At 36.1% G+C, this 18349-nt stretch overlaps 1 protein-coding gene across 2 annotated transcripts; it reads left to right on the top strand.

The window, feature by feature from the left end:
- The first annotated feature begins 1186 nt into the window (after positions 1-1186).
- On the top strand, positions 1187-18188 carry LOC123317440. Of its 2 annotated transcripts, XM_044903981.1 has the most exons (3): positions 1187-1362; positions 8934-9189; positions 16748-18188. In XM_044903981.1, exon 3 carries the CDS (start codon positions 16748-16750, stop codon positions 17528-17530), a length of 783 nt encoding a protein of 260 aa, XP_044759916.1. In that variant the 5' UTR covers positions 1187-1362; positions 8934-9189; the 3' UTR covers positions 17531-18188. The 2 variants fall into 2 exon arrangements, with proteins under 2 accessions (XP_044759916.1, XP_044759915.1); XM_044903980.1 differs by lacking the exons at positions 1187-1362; positions 8934-9189 and adding an exon at positions 15891-15929.
- Positions 18189-18349: the final 161 nt, after the last annotated feature.

Below are 18349 nucleotides of genomic sequence, written 5' to 3'. Positions count from 1 at the left end.
TGCCTCAGTTTTTTGGGATTGCTTTGGAGTAATCATGATTAATTTTTTGGATAAGGGTAGAATAACAACCGGAGATTACTATTCGATATTACTGACGACTCTACGGGATAAAATTAAAGAGAAAAGATGCGGAAAGCTATCCAAAGGTGTTTTGTTTTTGCAGGACGACGCCCCTTCACACAAATCTCATGTTGCCATGCAAAAAATTCGTGATTTAGGGTTTGAATTACTAGAACACCCTCCTTATCTACCTGATTTGGCTCCATTCGACTATCATCTCTTTCCTCAACTGAAAAAAGTTTAAAAGGTCGTAAATTTTTTTTCTAACGAGGAAGTAATAAAAGCTGTGGAGGTCTGGTTGGCAGAGCAAAAAGAAATGTTTTTTTTTAGAGATCTAGAGACGTTGCAGGTTCGCTGTAATAAATGTATCCAATTGAGAGGAGAATATGTTGAGTAATAAAATATTTTGACATTGAAATTTTGTTTGGTTCTATATTAGGCTAATAATTTTTCAATATATCCTCTTAGATACTCAAATATAGGTTCTGTTCTTTCAAATGGCAACACGAATTTGTTGGTTTGTTAACATTGCTCAAAAACAGCTAAGTGTATGAAATAAGGGTCGTTATTTCGAAAATTCAGGAGCAAATTAAAAAGCAACTGAACACAGTACCAGAACAGACAGTATCATAGACATCCTAACATACAAGGAAGATGGTGGTCCTGCCAGGGCTGGATGAACCTATTGAAAAAAGTAGATCTAGTTATCTGATAGGCAAATTTCTTGGCTTACTATTATCATGAGATGATACTTTATATTCCTATTTCATATTTAATGAATTATCACCATGTTTGTGTATAACGAATTATGAAAAAGAAAGCTTCAGCAGTTAAATCACATTTCTTTCATCAAGCACATTCAGTTATAGTTTCCTGAAGCCACTAATCTACTTCAATTCCAAATGGATTTTCCAGGTCTAAACCCCATTTCCCAACAATTTGATTCGTCCAAATTCTCTCAGAAAAAATTGATTGTCCGAATTAACCGCAGTGTTGAATGCATCCCTGTAGTGTGGAGGCAAGTGCAATGCCCCGGCTGTGTGGGGAGATTCTGGAGGGGTTGGGGGTTGTTTCTAGATCAATACCGGGGGAGCCGCCCCATGCTGCCATCAGTTGTAGACCACCCTCCAAACAGAGCAGACTCACGGTCCTATAGTGATACCGTTTCACCTAGTGGCAGAGTTATAGTTTCCACAAGACGTAACTATATAGGGTCGATTTTAACCGCCGAGTTTCTTCTGAAGTGATCAGTGCAGAAAAGGGGCATCTTCAGTGGCGTCTTTTACCAAGAACACTTACCTGGTGAGTGCGTTGTTGGATGTTATTACCTCCTTTGTTTACGTTGTTATTTTAGACTGTCTTGGATATGTTTTCTTTCGCGCTGGGTGACATTTGTCAGGCAATGTTGTTTTCAGACCTCACGAGTATGTCGAAGGAAAACAAGATGTTTCTCGAAGGACGCAATTTCGTTGATTTTCCAAGTCCTCGACTTTATTTGATTTGGACTTTGGAGATTTTACTTGAGATGAGCTCGTGATGTAAAATGTTGGAATTGCTTTTAACTTAGTGTACTCGTTATATTGAAATTATTGATGAAGAAAGGGTAAAACTATGGATGGTTTTGTTGTTGTATTTCTGCATTTGTGCTGTATTCCTCGTAGTCTTCATGGAATGATTATTGCTTTGAAATAAATGCGATAGTTTCTGAGTATCTGATTAAAGGTAATTCCATAATTCTCGGTATTGTGTTGGACAATTTCCTCACTAATATCTTCAGGGTTTTCTCGAAATTGGTGTATCCTATTATCGATAAGGTAATTCGAGATCCCCTTGTTTCAATAAGAGATCTATTGAGACTTCTAATACAATACGGATCAGAATTATTCTCTTCCTTAGATACTCCATAATATTAACTGTATTCTAAGTTAAATTCAAAACCATTTTAAGAAATTCTTGTCTGGTATACACCAATTCAATCTGAAATGTAACATGATACAGGTGTAGCTTGTTTTATATCTTTTATGATGACTACAATTCGTATCAGGTATAACAAATTCACTAAAAATAGTGAACTCTCAAACCTTCTAAAATCCTCGAGGAATATGGAGTGAAAGTGACTATTTTTCTGCGCTAATTTCAGTCTCAGTTGACACAAAACTAAAAATCGTCTTATCTGCGTAATGCAAGAAATGTTGCACCATAATACCACATCCACCATGAAAAGACTCTTGATCCTGGCATAATAACAAGGATCATGTTGAGAAGCTAGAGTTTATAATCATCTCTTCGCATTCTTTCTTAATCCTGTTGTTCATCAATTGGAGACATTGAAAACATATTCACTTTCATTTTAGGATTATTATGATTGGATTTGTTGGTCTGCATTGTGTTATTGGATTAAATATGTTTCCAGCTGAAGTACATGAATGGCAAACAGAGGCTATCAACATTTGTTTGTTGACCGTTGACAACCACACCTATTCAGCGAAGTGTTTCCAAATAGAATCTGAATCATTTCAGTCTCGATAATTATCATTCCTTGTTTGAAATTTCGTTTTTCTACTGAAAGTGAAACCCATCTTGTTCGAAATTCATAAAAGAGTCGTCGTTTCTAAAATAACAGATATGCTCAATTTTAATTTAAGCAAGGAGGCTGGTTCTCCTATAAAGCAACAAATTAAAATCCCCTGTTGGATTCTCATCATGTTCTAAGCTAAGAGGAGCTTTCCCCATGTCTCATTAATTATTAAATATTTTGAATTAAGAGAGAGTCTGCACGAGCCTGAAGATAATTGAAATAGTCACCTTTGACCTTACCAGGGAGGGAATCCTTGACATTTGGGATTTTAAAGTACACAGCTGATGCCAGCAGAGCGGCTTAAGAATTATTCATGAACAAGCCGAAAGAATATGTTCAAAGGGAAGATTTTCGCTTCAAAATTTCCATCGATAATGAAATGACAGGTAAAATAGTGGAAGAGAATGAGACAAAAAAATTCGGAATGAACTGAATTGTACTTTAGGTAACTCAAACAAAGACTTTCATTAGATATAGTTATATTTTGCTTTATCTTTTTTTCGTATCATTCGAATGAACATGGAAACAAACATGTTCCACCTGTTCAGACAAAATGCTTGTTCACATACACCTACTGCTTCATTATTTCCACCCATTCAACCAGACTTAATGGCAGAAACAATGCTGACAAAGTGCCCCATTTCATTTTGTCCAACTAGCGACATGTTTCAGTGATGTTGCTGTAAATTCTGTTCATCGAGCTGAAAAGAAAATAATGTCAGATGTTTAGAGTAAACAATAATTCACACAGTGATAACAATTTCGAATAGCACTGACATCCTCTTTAATGAGGTTATAAGAGGAGTGTGATATCATAACAAGGATATAACAAGATCTTATGACATGGCTTTCTTTGTGACCCAGATGTACAGGAGGATTTTGGAAGCTATTTTGCCCAGTAAGAAATGGATATCATCTGACGAAATTATCGTACAAAATTGAACTTTAAAGGTGAAGGAATTATTGGTTGTAATGACTGATATGAGGAAACAGAACTTAAGATACTTTGAAACACCCAATATCAATGAATTTATTAGGGAGATCTTTTAGGAATATATTTCAGGATAACTAGGAGTTCCTCGAGGGTCACTCCGTGATTGTTATTTTAAATATGTTCTCTTTTTGGGCTATGCCCTTTTGTATTCCATTAGATCAATAAATAAATATTTTTCTTGCGTCATTTACCTTACGCATGCCATGTTTATCAGGCATGGGATTGGGCAGAGACAAAAGTTTGTCTCTGGATTGGGTTGGAGATTAAAAATAAGCAGGTCGATTCAGAATTTATCAAGCGAACGTAAAAACTTGATTAGCAGCATCCCATTTGTCAAAGGAATCAGTCAGGTGGAGATTGAAGGAGAAATTTATGTTTATGGCAGAAAACTCTCTCGTCTGCACTAGCCAATATGGAATGATAGACGATGAGTTTTTCAACTCGCAAAAACGATTAGGTATTTTGACTGGTGATAAATCATATTGATCGATATCCATCAAGTAACCCTGAAGTTTTTGGGAGGAGCAATTTATCCTGATACATGACATGTCCACATCATCGTAGTCAATAAATTTCAGATCTTCTCACTTCTAATATCCTATCCTGAATACAATATCTCATTCGGCTCAGCAGTTTTGATGATGTTTTTCCAAAAAAACATTCTGCATTTGTAAGACAATCTCAATAAGGTAGTTGTTGATTAACAAGAACAATCTGAGACATCCTATTCACAAGTTTAATCAGTGAAAGTTAAATTAAATATGTCCTCAAATATTTAATTCCAAAAATTGGTCTGAAAGCAATATTACACTATTTCACTCTGCAGAAATATTTTCAAGTTGGTATGTTATGAATGTTCTGGTTGGATTCCATGAAACTTGAGATCAGCTCAAAAAATAGACATTCATATAAATCGATCAGCAGTTGCTGCAATTCTGACATCTAATGAATTCAACTGGACTAGATTAATTTGATTTCCAAGATGATTTTAAACTAGGCTTTATGTTAAACTACATCTGTTTCGCTATCATAATAGAATCTTCAGGTGAGTGAGGTGTACTTTTAAATGGACCTGAATATTGTAATGTTATAGCGAAACACGTGTTATCAAAGCATGCAGTTCATTTACTAGTTTAGTTAAGGATTTTCATCAGTACAGACCACATCAATTCAATAAACAGATTTTATCGCATACTACTATAAACTATTACATTATTCATTTACAGTCTGACAACTTAAATCCAATTATTCCTATGTTCAGATACTCTGTCTCTGGTTATGGCCATTAAGTTTGATAGACCAGTGAATCACATGTGATTAATAAATGTTTGATAGATAATCAGTGAGTGTGAATATCATAATACTCAAACAATGAATAGATTAGGATCGTGGATAAAATCCATAATTAGAAACTGAATCATATTATTTCAATTTATCTTAACAATAGCATCTTCGAGTATTGTTGCAGACCTTACTGACTCATGATTCAACTTATTCATTAGCGATTTCAATTCAAGTTCAAGTTAAGTGAATTCTGAATATCGATAAACGGTATATTAGGCTACCTATCGATAAAAATTTGTTCCCAAACCAGAAACACTTCTCATAAACTGCAGATAGTAAATTCACCACCCTGATCACTTTTTAATGGCAGTTTACGATATTAAAAAAGGGGAGCATTAATCTGACTATTAATTTACGAGTACCCTTTAAAACTCTTCCGAAAATGGAGGATGAGATTTAAAATATCCTGTTTCTAATGAGGTATAATGATGTTATTATTAATCCTTCAAATTGTGGGAATTTTATCCACTAAGTGAAGATAATTATAAGCAATATATTGACTAAATCTCTGTCTATTGATAAAACATATTATCACACAAAATAGTGTGATTATATGTGTGCATTATATCGAGTCCAATATTTCTACTTCCTGCAATAAATATAAGGGTGAAGCTTCAAGTATCTGATATGAAAAATGACATGTACATATACTGAAATTTGATCGCTGTCCTAAATTTTTTTTGTAGAAAGTAATCAGCATTTCTTCCAATCGTAACATCGAATTTCAGGATCGTTCATACAATTCCCAGACAGCTTTTATTTCTGCATGATAACTCATGAATTATTCAGGATTCAAATCCCTAACAATTGTCCTATTCTCTTTCCCATTTTTGTCAGAATCGATTACAAGAGAATGTGGAAGATATGCATAAATATTCTAGTTTCATATAACGAAGAATATCTGTCAACGTTGAAACCGGAGGAATTCAGTTGACAGAGAATACATTTCATTGTCAGACATTTTAAAGTGCTGAATTGCTCTGGCTTGTGATATTCATATTAAAACGTGGTATGTATGCTCACTGTACATGAATTTTTTTTCTGTAGTTGGCGGATTCTAGGTCGGACAGCTCTTTTGTGTATTAAAAACAAGGGCAATATATTATTTTTCTGGTTGTTTACAAAGTTTCGATCTAATGAGGATGAAACTTTTTAGATATATTCTTTATACTGCTAATAGAATAAATGGAAACATTTCAAACTTAAAACTGGAAATACAAAGCCATGACTAAGCAAGGATGAGGTTTCCACACAGAACCTACAAAATAAGGACACATAGAGCATCAACTGGACCACTAGAAATGAACTTAAGATGAAGTTGAAGCAAAAACAAATGTAGATGGAGTCTCCGACAAGGCTTTTCGTCTTTGTGGTCAATTTGTATGTTTTTCTACGTGGAATAATCAACTGAAACCCACTAGTGACTGCTGAAAAACAATCTGGCAAAGTGTAGACGGATCCTGCCAGTAAATAAAATGTAAATTCGAGCGACTGATGGATTTATTTCAGATCTGAATCGAATCCAGAATTCAGTCGGAACAAAGGCAACAGAATTCAATTCGCTTCGTCTCAGTTAAGCTCGTCCTTGTTCTTAGTGAACATATCCATCTCCATCGAAATTAGATTTTGCAATCGACTGAACGTAGCTTATACGTGACAACATGAAACGATCGAAGAAATCATTCTCAATGCTGACTACGGAAAATAGCATTTACACATGTAAAATACAACCACTTCAAATCACCCCTTTTCTACTAAACTAATGACGTAGCATAGTTCTTTTGAGTCATTTTCTACACATTCACAACTCTACATAATGTAACAGATTTAAAATTTTCAACCAAACTCAAATCCATAACACAATAGGGATAGTTTTAATATACCTTTAGTAAAACCTTTGAACCCTTGTTCTATTCGGATTTATGACGATAGAAAGGAAATGAAGTCGTTAAAATAAAGCTTTACAAAATAAAACTCTTAATATCCGATGAATACCTACTCATCATCAAAAAGTGTGCAGAGAAATTGAGTAGTTCTTCAATGAACATAAATTACTCTATCAAAGGTCCAAGAAATTTGAATTATTTAAAAGATAATATTATTCCTTTTCACCAAAGAAACTATAACAATAAAGGAATATAATAATAGCTACATGAATAATGGATACCCCCCATCTTTTACTTACGATCATTGCCAACTATAAAACCTAACGAATAGTCTGTGCTATTAACCAAGCACTTCGCAGTCCATACTTCTATTCACGCCATCATAATATAACTTTTGATTGGCTGTAATTCAATGGAAAGAAAACAATATTTGACAGAATATAATGAGCTAATCGATCCCAGTTAGCTGATTCACTCTAGAAACAATTCCTAGATTTTTGTCGCCATCCCTTATTCATATTCAGCAGGACTGAGCTCAAGAACGTTGTGTCAATTTTCGTAATTAGTCTGAATCAATTAGGATAATTGGAAAAGAAGCAGGGGTTGGAAAATGACAATATCATAATGAAATTCGAGTTAATTGGAGGTATAACAAGAAATCTTCATCTCTTCTGAGGAAAAATTTGCAAGCTAATGAAGGTAACATTGTTTGTTCCCATTGCTGGGGAATTATACCAACATATTTTTCAAACCTAAGAATACTTTGAGGTTTTGTGTATTGATATACATATAGGTACAATATAAAAAAAGGATAAGTAACTGATGCATTCACCATTTTGCAACCAATATTCAAATTATTTTTGTATGACAGGACAAATAGGAATAAATAGGTACAGTGTTGCACTGTTATATTAGTAGGTGGGGACATATTTTGAGCAGAATAGTAAGCCGAAATCTCCTCAACCCTTGGTGTAGGAGCTATCACCACTAAATTCTCAATAGGGAATAGGGGGTGAGCTATACCTCAATTGAAAGATCACCATCCCCTACATGAATACTATGGTTTGCAAATTTCCATTGAGTCCTTGAAGTATTTACAGGGGCTGACAATTTGAAAACTTGCCAGAACAATTATGTCTCGACAAGGATGTTTTCAGAGAAAATGCCGGAACAGGTCAATTTTTATTCGGAGGGGGGCATGTTTCTAGCAGAATTGTAAGCCAAAATCTTCTCAATCATAGGTGTAGGATTTGTTACCCTTAAATTCTTAATAGGGAATAGGGGGTGAGCTATACCTCAATTGGAAGACAATAGTATTATGTAGAGGGACATATTGTCTTCCAATTTAGGTTTAGCTCACCCTCTATTCCCTATTAAGAATTTAGGGGTCACAAATCCTACACCTAAGATTGGGGAGATTTGGACTTACAATGCTGTTAGAAACATGTTCCCCTCCGAATAAAAAGTGACCTGTTCCGGCACTCTAAAAACATCCTTGTCGAGGCATAATTGGCCAGGCAAGTTTTCGAATTGTCAGCCCCTGTAACTACTTCAAGGACTTATTAAGAATTTGCAGTATCCATGTAGAGGATCAAGTGATCTTCCAATTGAGGTATAGCTCACCCCCTATTCCCTATTGAGAATTTAGGGGTGATAGCTCCTACATCTAGGGTTGAGAAGATTTCGGCTTACAATTCTGCTCAAAATATGTCTCCCTCCGAATAAAAATTGACCTGTTCCGGCATTTTCTCTGAAAACATCCTTGTCGAGACATAATTGGCCTGGCAAGTTTTCAAATTGTCACCCCTGTATAGAATTAGTAACTTATGCATCCACCTTTTTGCAACCAATATACAAATTTAAGAGCCCCCCCACTGGAACCTCCCTTGATAGAAATAATAATAGAATGGATATAAATTAACAATAAAGTATTGTTACTTTCAAAATAAAATGATTGGTGACTGTATATTGACTGATACTAATATTGAATTTATGTGGTCGATACTTGATGACAATCCATATAATCTGTATTTAGCTCCAGTGTTAATTTAATCCCGAATTTTTTTTGCAGACAATCATCATTTAAGACGCACAAGCCAGTTAAACGCCACCACAACCGCAACATTACCTGCCCTTGTTATTTGCATACTTGCTGCCCGAAAACTCCCTGAAATTATACCGAGGAAATTGACAATTATGCCCTTCCGTAGCATTTAAATTAGTTTGGGACCAATTCGGCGCTTCTGGCCAAATCGATAAAGGCGCTGACGATGTGATTTTCCTCGACCTTCTGTCCGAAGCAAAAGGAGAAAAAAAACACACACAAGGTAAATAAGACCTACTTTTGCTGTTGTTCTTTCTGAGTGTCGGGTTGCCTTACGTTCAATTTTCCATTAACCTAAATGCGGACAGGTTCTGTGCTATCACCACAGTATATAGACACTATACTGTGCTATTACGTTACCGATAGGAGCTGTTTACTTGTAGGTACACGGTAGGTACGATATGAATGTATTAGAACATTCAACAGGCGCCCTTATAATGAAAACATCGGTAAAAACAGCCTCCATGGCCTTTTCATTCGTGAACTACGAGAATATATTGAAAAATGTTTAGCCTACTATAGAACCAAACAAAATTTCAATGTCGAAATGTTTTATTACTCAACATATTCTCCTCTTCATTGGATACATTTATCACAGCGAACTTGCAACGTCTCCAGACCTTTCAAAAAAAATGTTTCTTCTTGCTATGCAAACCAGTGCTCCACAGCTCTTATCACCTCCTCGTCGGAAGAAAATTTACTACCTTTAAAACTTTTTTCAGTTGAGGAAAGAGATGATAGTCGTATGGAGCCAAATCTGGTGAATAAGGAAGGTGTTCTAGTAATTCGAACCCTAAATCACGAATTTTTTGCTTAACAACATGAGATTTGTGTGCAGAGGCGTTCTCCTGCAAAAACAAAACACCTTTGGATAGCTTTCCGAGTCTTTTCTCTTTATTTTTGTCCTGTAGAGTGGTCAGTAATGTCGAATAGTAATCTCCGGTTATTGTTCTACCCTTATACAAAAAATCAATCACGGTTACTCCATGGCAATCCCAAAAAACTGAAGCAAGAACTTTTCCAGCAGATTTTTGGACACGAAACTTCTTAGGTCTTGGAGAACCAGAGTGTCGCCATTCCATCGATTGTTGCTTTGTTTCCGGATCGTAGAAATGTCTCCAAGTCCCATCCATAGTAACAATTCGGTTTGAGAAGTGTACATCGTTTTCAAATCGAGCACAGATCGAACGCGATGCTTCTATATACCCTTGCACGCTTTTGGGTGCAAACATTTGGGGATCCAATTTTTCTCATGTCCAAATTGACGTAAACTATATGATGAACGAGTTCGTATGAAATATTCCGTGCTTCAGATATCCGTTTTAGCCCAATTCGACGGTCTGATAAAATCCTGTCATGGAGTGCATCGATATTTTCGGACACTGACACTGAAACTGGCCTTCCCGATCGGTCATCATCTTCAATGGAAAATTTATTTCTTTTGAAGCTTGAAGTCCAATTTTTCATGGTCGCATACGAAGGACATTGATCACCAAGGGTATTAAGCATATCTTCGTAAATCTGCTTACCTCTTAACCCTTTTAAATACAGGTATTTGATGATGGCTCGATAGACCCATTTTTCGATTTTCATGATTTGGGTGGACATCTACTTTCTTTTAATTTATTGCGTAATTCTGGTTCACTTTTTGACCTCAAACTTCACACTGACACTTCTAATGAGTTATTGTTCGTTGCTATAGTAACGCAATATTTTTTTATGCATGGAACTGGTCTAGGCTAACAATATATCAATACATCCTCGTATGTTGACAAAACTAATGAATTTTTCTTCTGAAGCAAAGAGCCGTTGCCTAAATAGATTAATGTTTGTTGGGGATGAATGATTAAGAACCAAGAGAAATTCCTCGGCTATAGAAACCGAATGATCCCAGTTACACTGATAATAAATCTCTTAGTCCACGAGAAATCTGCTCAAACAAGACGCCAACTCCCATCCAGCTAAAAGCGTATGAAATATTCAACAGGTGTAGTGCTGAGCTGTCTGCGATCAATTCAGCGTGGCAGTTTTTGTCACGATAGCTAAGAACGGAAAATGTACAAATAGGGTGGATATTTTCCGTGAAATAGCCCCTCAAATTGACACTTCCTGATCGAAATGCACTACAATGTAGTATTGTTCAAATTTAAAACACACTGCACCAAGTATTGTATCAATCTTGAGTGGGCATATTGTCCTACAGTCTTAAACCGAACGAACAGTTTAACATTTTACTGTCTTCTTTTTCTATTAAGATTTTTTTCTATTTTTCACCACTAGATTGTCGCATGAAATATCCTGAAGATTGTTTTATTGATTTCTACCTCAAATATGTTCAAAGCCATTTTGGGCAGTGAACAAATTTTAAATTTAGGGCTGTCTAGTAAAACAACCCTAGGTGGACATCCACATGAACAAAAGAAGTAGTATTTTATGAACTAAAATATCAGCAGTGACCAAAGCAGGATTCTCTTGCCATAAGACAATGGAGCAAAACACGTTCAATATGGTTGACACAGATTAGATAGAAATTTAATATAATGATTGATAAAGCAATGATATTATTTCAACAGTATGGAATTTCCCATTTACCCTTTGTCTGAAGATCCTCAATTTGGTTAGGTCTCAGATAGTTGTGTAGTTGCTGATATTAACAATGAGGAATGTGCCGGAAGCAGAGGTGTGGGTAAACTTATTGCCTAAGTTACCTCATCATGAAGTTCTGTAATAATGTTCCTTATGGTCATCCCTTACAATTTGCTGGGACAAATCTAGTCTGTAGAATTCAGGTACAAGATTGTGTTTGTCCACAATACTGTTGACTTTCTCACGAAGCTGTTTCTACTCATTGGCTGATCCAGATTCGTCAAACACATAAGTTTGATGATAAGGTTGTGCCTATCACACATTCTTCATCATGGAATTCATATTCGTGTAAAAAAAGGTCAGTTTCTATAGGGTCTACCTAACCCAAATTATATGGAAAACTTTTCCTAGATGGAGGGAAATTGTGAAATGATTATTTTCTAATTGTGAGCAAGTCACTTGAAAAAAGTGAGAAAAATCGACATGGAACTATTCATGTTATCACGATGAAATTAAATTTCAATTAATGAAGTCTGAATAATTGAATATGTATAGATCAGATTAAAACTGGTTCAGTAATTACTTTAATTCACGTTCCAAAGGAAATGTATTAATCCGAAACGCAAAGAGCTGACGAATATATTCAGAGGACCTCCACCATAGTGGTCTGAATATGGATTTGGACGATATTTGACGAGTTTGAAAGGGTTTGGTTTATGGTCATTAAGCCGATGGCGTCTGATTCGCTAATGTATGTTGAAGCATGAGTTAGTGATACTTGTGTTCAACACAAAGGAGGTTTTCATTCCACTGTAACCGAATAATCCACAAGTTGGAGTTTCCATGGAATATTCTGGGACGCCTTGTCACGGAATTCGTGACATTAAATCATTCTGTTTAATGATGTGTGTTCTTTGGGAGATGGACGATTAAGTCGTTGATAATTATGTGCTCTGATAATTAATTTTCCTAATTCTCTACAGGGTGAGTCTCTTACTCGTACAGATATTTTAACACTGCATTCTTGAGGTTGGAAGGAACAATTTTTTCCTATACCATTTACTCTGATTCGGCCCTGATGAAAAGATATAGCCATTTTGAGTTTTCCTTATGAGCTGTGCCACCCCTGGAAAAACATAGTTACCTTCAGAATAACTTGCTGAATCTGTCACACTACACATCTGTGGATCTTTTGAACAGAGTTGTATTCAGCCAAAGTACCAAATTTTTCAAATTTCACAAAGTACTTTTTGATTTTTGAACATAAAATAACTCGAAAACGGCGCATTATACGAGAAAATATGAGATATACTTTTATTTTACAAAACGTTCAAATATTCATTAGATAGCGTCTAACTTAGTTTCAAGAGTTGGGTTCTTTGAATTTTTGGTATTTTTATGGTACATAATGGTCATAATGAGAAAACTGGAAGACGTGGTTGATATCTTGTGTTCGAAAAAGATTCATCGAGTAAATGAAAAACTATATTCCTAAATTCATTTCATTCGATGAATTGTTTGTTTCATCATTTGTTTTTATGGTTTTTCAACAGCCTGTATCTTTCAAACCGCGCTGATTCGGAAAAAATGGTAAATAAAAAAGTGTTTCTTTTGAAATCAAGAATCTACTGTTGATTGTTCATAAAGTGTTATTATTCTCTAGAATTTTCTGTTCACAATAAAAGCCACTCGAAGAAAAAAGGCCCACTTGCCCAACAAATATTGATCGTTCATATTAAAGGACTTCCCAAATGACTCGCTTCTACTTAATGATTCCTAAGTAAGGTACTTCCATGAAGAGAACTTTATACATTTCGAAACTATCCTGAGACAGAACATAACAGTATCTAGGTATGATGATTCCAATTCTCATGAATTTTATCATATGGATCATCGAATTGAATGCAAGTATTGCTGACCAAAAGTTGGCCATTTAAAAAGTTGAGGAAGTATATATTGAATGCAGCGAAACTGAGGATTGAGTGGTTCGTATTTTTCGTGATTTTCTTGGATTTCAAGCAACGGCCATTATTATTCGACAACCCCTCTAAGTTCTCCTAGTTGCCAGGAAACGATAAAAGGAAAAATAACCTAAACCCCATGCAGTTTTCTTACATCAACGCCAAATTCATTCCACTTCTCAGCTGCCAGCTCTCACAACCCAGAAAACCGATCAATAACAACGTGCATCGAATATTTTTGAATAGTAATTAGGTCATAAAGTAATGAATAAACTTATAATATTTTCAACGAGGGGGTTGATTCACATCATATTGAATTCTCAAGCCTCTTTCATGATGGTATACCATATAGTCCACTCCTCACATATAAGATTCAAATGGAATATATGTCATTTAATCAACCTACTTATACTGAGTATGGTCCTAAAACCTTCCATATGCACTTTGGGGAAGACAGGGACCTTTTTAAGGGTTGTGACAACACGATTTCGTTGAAAAAATACTACTTTTTTCTGGAGTTCTATCCTCCCCAGAAATATTTGACATTTCCGATTCACCTTCTATATTAGTTCTTTTTCTGAATCTGGAAGGAAGAAAGGCTTGATGTATGAGTCAGCTGTTCGGCTTGAATCCAGCAGATTCAGCATTCAGCTCCCTGTCTAGCCCGCTTACACTTCAATTTGGCCTTATTCGAATTTATGGCCGCTCATATTCTGTCTGTTGCCGCATTCTGCCAAGGTTATGGAATCGTGAAAATTGGTATAATTGGGACGAATGAGAATGTGTTTTTGCGACACTGACTGATGTGAGCTTTCCGTCATTGGAGTGTCAAACTAGTTTGAGCCTGATGGAGCGAAAATTTATGTTTTTCTCTGGCGATCGATTTCATTTGACATTCCATCCAGCATTTTTTGTTTATGGATAAGAGATGGAAGCCACATATTCGAATTGGTCAAACTTTGAGGAGCTGCACCAAGAAGGAATGAGGCACTGAAGATGAGCTGATTTTTCTGATGATAGATTGGTTCTTCGCGAATAGAAAAAACCGCATTTCATTCATCTATAGCGAACAGTTCAGTTTTTATGATTTTTCCCCGTAGACATATAACGAACAACGTCTGATAGAAGACAAAAAGTCCCTCCTCAAACAGGCTGCAATCTTACACGAAGGGTACATAAGATGTCGAAAAAAAGATCTGAGGATACTAGACTAAGCCGTTCTTATTTCAGAATGGCCGAACTTTGACAGGAAATCGATCCCGCCTCCTCCAAAGTTTCCGGTTTCCGGTCTGATAATAAATCACTTCCTTTGAGATTCGAAAAGGTGGATTGTTTGTTTGTTCGTTGAATCTGAATAATTGAAATCGGCGAGAGGATTCTAGCAATCAAATCGTCTTCCTTTTTATTCAGAAGTCAAACATGTTTATAATGATGATTAATGTTTTGGAACTGTCTGTCATCTCGAGTAATGTCATTTGTCTTCTGCCACTCCGTTAGAATAATTTGAAGTTCGAAAAATATTCCTTACTGACATTGAGTAAGCCAGAAGAATTGGATTATGAATTTTGTAGTATGTTCCATGCCAGGAATTCTCATTTACACAGGGTGTCACAAGATTTCCATTAGGTTTCAGCGGGAAAGACACCAACATTCGTTTTTTTAATGTCTTGATATATATTTTATCCTGAAAATTGATTCTTCATAAAATTCTGCCTTATTTGAATGTAGAATTTTCGTAGAAATTGGGTTTAAACCTGAAATAACGAAAAGAACTCTGTAAATACAGCTCTGATGAAAGATGAATAACTTTGAGGTTTTCCCTTGGAAAATAATTGTCTTTTTAAGGCTTCCGTGAGGAATACGAATAAAGTTTAGGAGGCAATAGTCATAATCACAAATCAGGATATACAGGAGGTCACAAAATCGATGTCAAAGTTGGCAGTCACGGTTAATGCTCAAAGAAACCAGCTATTGCGGCAAAAGAAGAACTTATGGAAAATTTTCACGAAATTTTGCCAATCCAAATTGAAAATTAAACAGGAGATCAAAACACTGACACTATTATGTCTTGAATTGCTCGTTTCTTCTTCGTTTGTCAAATTCCACATATCCTAAGACGCAGACAGAAAACTTCAGTGAGTTAATAAATTTCTTTATCATATTCGCTCAAAATCTTCATTATTAGAACTAATGAATCAAATGAACTCTGATGAAATATTCTATTGAAAGCAGAAATAGGTAAACTGAAGTATAAATGTAGGAAACGACTGCGAAAACTATTAATCATCAATATACAATGTAAAAGAGATATTCCATGAGCTCAACAGTATAATACGCTGGAACAATTGGCTTTTCAATCATGTACAATGCATTTATTCATTTGATGCGATGGCTTATTGTGGTTAGGAAGTCAGCAGTAAGTGATATTTTATTTCATTGCTAAATGAATCAGGGTACTTCATATTCATTCCTTGTATGTGCTCTTGAATTACAACAATCGGTTTCAAATCACACTCAATATTAGATATTATATTAAGTATTATACACTTGTCAAGCAGTTTCGCCTTCATGTGAAATGAAGGCAGAAATTAAAGAAACGCTTTTTTAATACCCCTTTAAGGCTAGACCAGCGACCTCGAGTGTATGTAGTTTTTTTGTTTTTAACGATTTCAGGCTTATTTATTAATCCAGTAAAAAACTTTCTTGCTCTTCAATTATTGGAGAAACAACGTCAAGCTAGCAAAACTAAACAGCTGATTGAATGTTCATAATCAGGAATAATTTTTGGTTCATTTGAGGCTTTAGCTTGATAAGAATCCTGGGTTAGATTTTTCGTTGAAAGAGTAATTTATCCTGAGATTATATGGCCCTACAAAATTGCTGAATTGTGAGGTAGTTCTGTTAGCTTTTGAGTGGTCAATGACCATCAGATTTGTTTCAAAACCATATGATTCTATCCAAAAGTAAACCATTGAAGTTTTGGTCTCAATTCCAGATGAAAAATTAATTTAATTAATGCAGTACCTCTCTCAAAAAGTTCTGTAGTGTACCAATTCCAAAATTGAACCAAAAGTCTCGAACATTATCGATTTTTCATCCCAAACTGTCATTTTTACAGTGCTTATTTGTTGATCACATTGTACAGTGCAGTGCGTATAAAGTGCAGTGCTGTGTGCAGTGTGTGCAGTGCATGTGAACTGACAAATGAAGACTGATAAAATCCGTGGCTTCCAGATGCATGGTTCGGCCGGACTTCACTCGGCCATGGCCATCAAACGGCAGCGGAGGCTGCGTGAACAGGCCAAGAAGAGGGAGCGAGAACGAAGACTGTCCTCCCGCACGAGCAGCATGGACAGCATCGACCACCCCCCATCCAAGAAAGTGTCGTCGAGACCTCCAGCCGACCCCACCTTGGCCTCCGGCATCGGGATGCTCCACATCGGGGTCTGCTTCCTGGTGTTCGGCCTCTTCCTCATCGGTTCTGGCCTCCTGCCCGACGACATGATGTCCTGGACCACCGGAGGCTGGTGGAACGAGCTGGTAGCAACAGGTATCTTCGTTGTGTTTATAGGAATCTTCCTGTTGATCCTCAACCTCATCGTGAGCAAGAGGGAGGAAGAGGACCTCAACGAATACGTCCAGAGGCAGCTGACTAGATCCAGGAGCGGCCATAGGTTGGAGAGGGACGTGGAAACCGGCTGTCTGACCACCAAGATCCACCGGAAGGCTATGGAGAAGAAACGGGAGGATAAAGAGAGGGGAGTGGACCTCACCCCCATTCATTCGCCCTTCAACAAAAACGCTCCCCCGCACAGTCTGCATATACAGAACGGCGAGGCACATTTAGAAAAAATTCTAGAGGAAGACGTGTTCGAGAGGGATGATATGAGACATACGGATCTTAGGGAAACGATATCTAACACCACCACCGCGAGCTTGAGTCCCGGTTCGCCCTCAGAAACCAGAGAGTTGATCATAAACGGTAGACAGTACAGTTTCAATTCGAGGCAGTATTAGTGTGGATTATGCACAATTTTTATCAGCTCAACTTGTTCTATATTTTTCTATTTGTTCGAATATTCGCAGTCAAAGTGTCTAATAGCGTGCTTTCTGCTTGAAATCTGAACTTTAATGGTCGAATATTGAAAAGAATGGAAAGGACTTTCAGGGTAGGAAAAACATTTTTGAAAATCGCCTGATAGATAGTGGTTCCTTAGAAAATATCTTCGAATTTGAATGAGGAAGAAGCTTTATATAATGCATTATTAAAAAAAAGTTATTCGTTTCAGTAAAATTTGAATTAATCACAAAATTGAATAAAACAATGAGAAGATGTAAATTTTGAGGGTAAATCAGGTTAATTCAATTTTTTTCTCAGCACCCTGATCGTATTCTTCTCATTTTGTAGCTGCAGCAGACAGGAAAAAGGCCCTGAACATGAGCTGATTTTTTGGAGAGAGATTGGTTCTTTATGAATAGAAAAAATCAACTTTTTTCTATCTACCGTGAATGAATTTTATTATTAATTCTTGTAAATCCAAACTTTTTTATTCTTCGAATGATTTCAACCCAGGTCATTTTTTCAACTAATTCGAGGTCGTAGATTATGAATATGCAATCAGATTTTTCCTATGACCAATATTTGGGAAAAGTAGTGGAAAAATTGGGGAAAAATTGGTAAAATTTGAGGAGACAGGAAAAGAGCACTGAACATTAGCTAATTTTTTTTGGAGATAGTTTGGTTCTTAGCAAATAGAAAAAACTAATTTTTTTCCATCCATCGTGAACTGTTCAGATTTTATGATTTTTTCCGCGAAGGTCCAAAATTTCCGATTT

Source organism: Coccinella septempunctata, chromosome 7, assembly GCF_907165205.1.
Source record: "Coccinella septempunctata chromosome 7, icCocSept1.1, whole genome shotgun sequence".
NCBI classification, from domain to species: Eukaryota; Metazoa; Arthropoda; class Insecta; order Coleoptera; family Coccinellidae; genus Coccinella; species Coccinella septempunctata.
The sequence above is the reverse complement of the archived record's forward strand: the minus strand, read 5'-3'. Positions and strand labels throughout refer to the sequence as shown.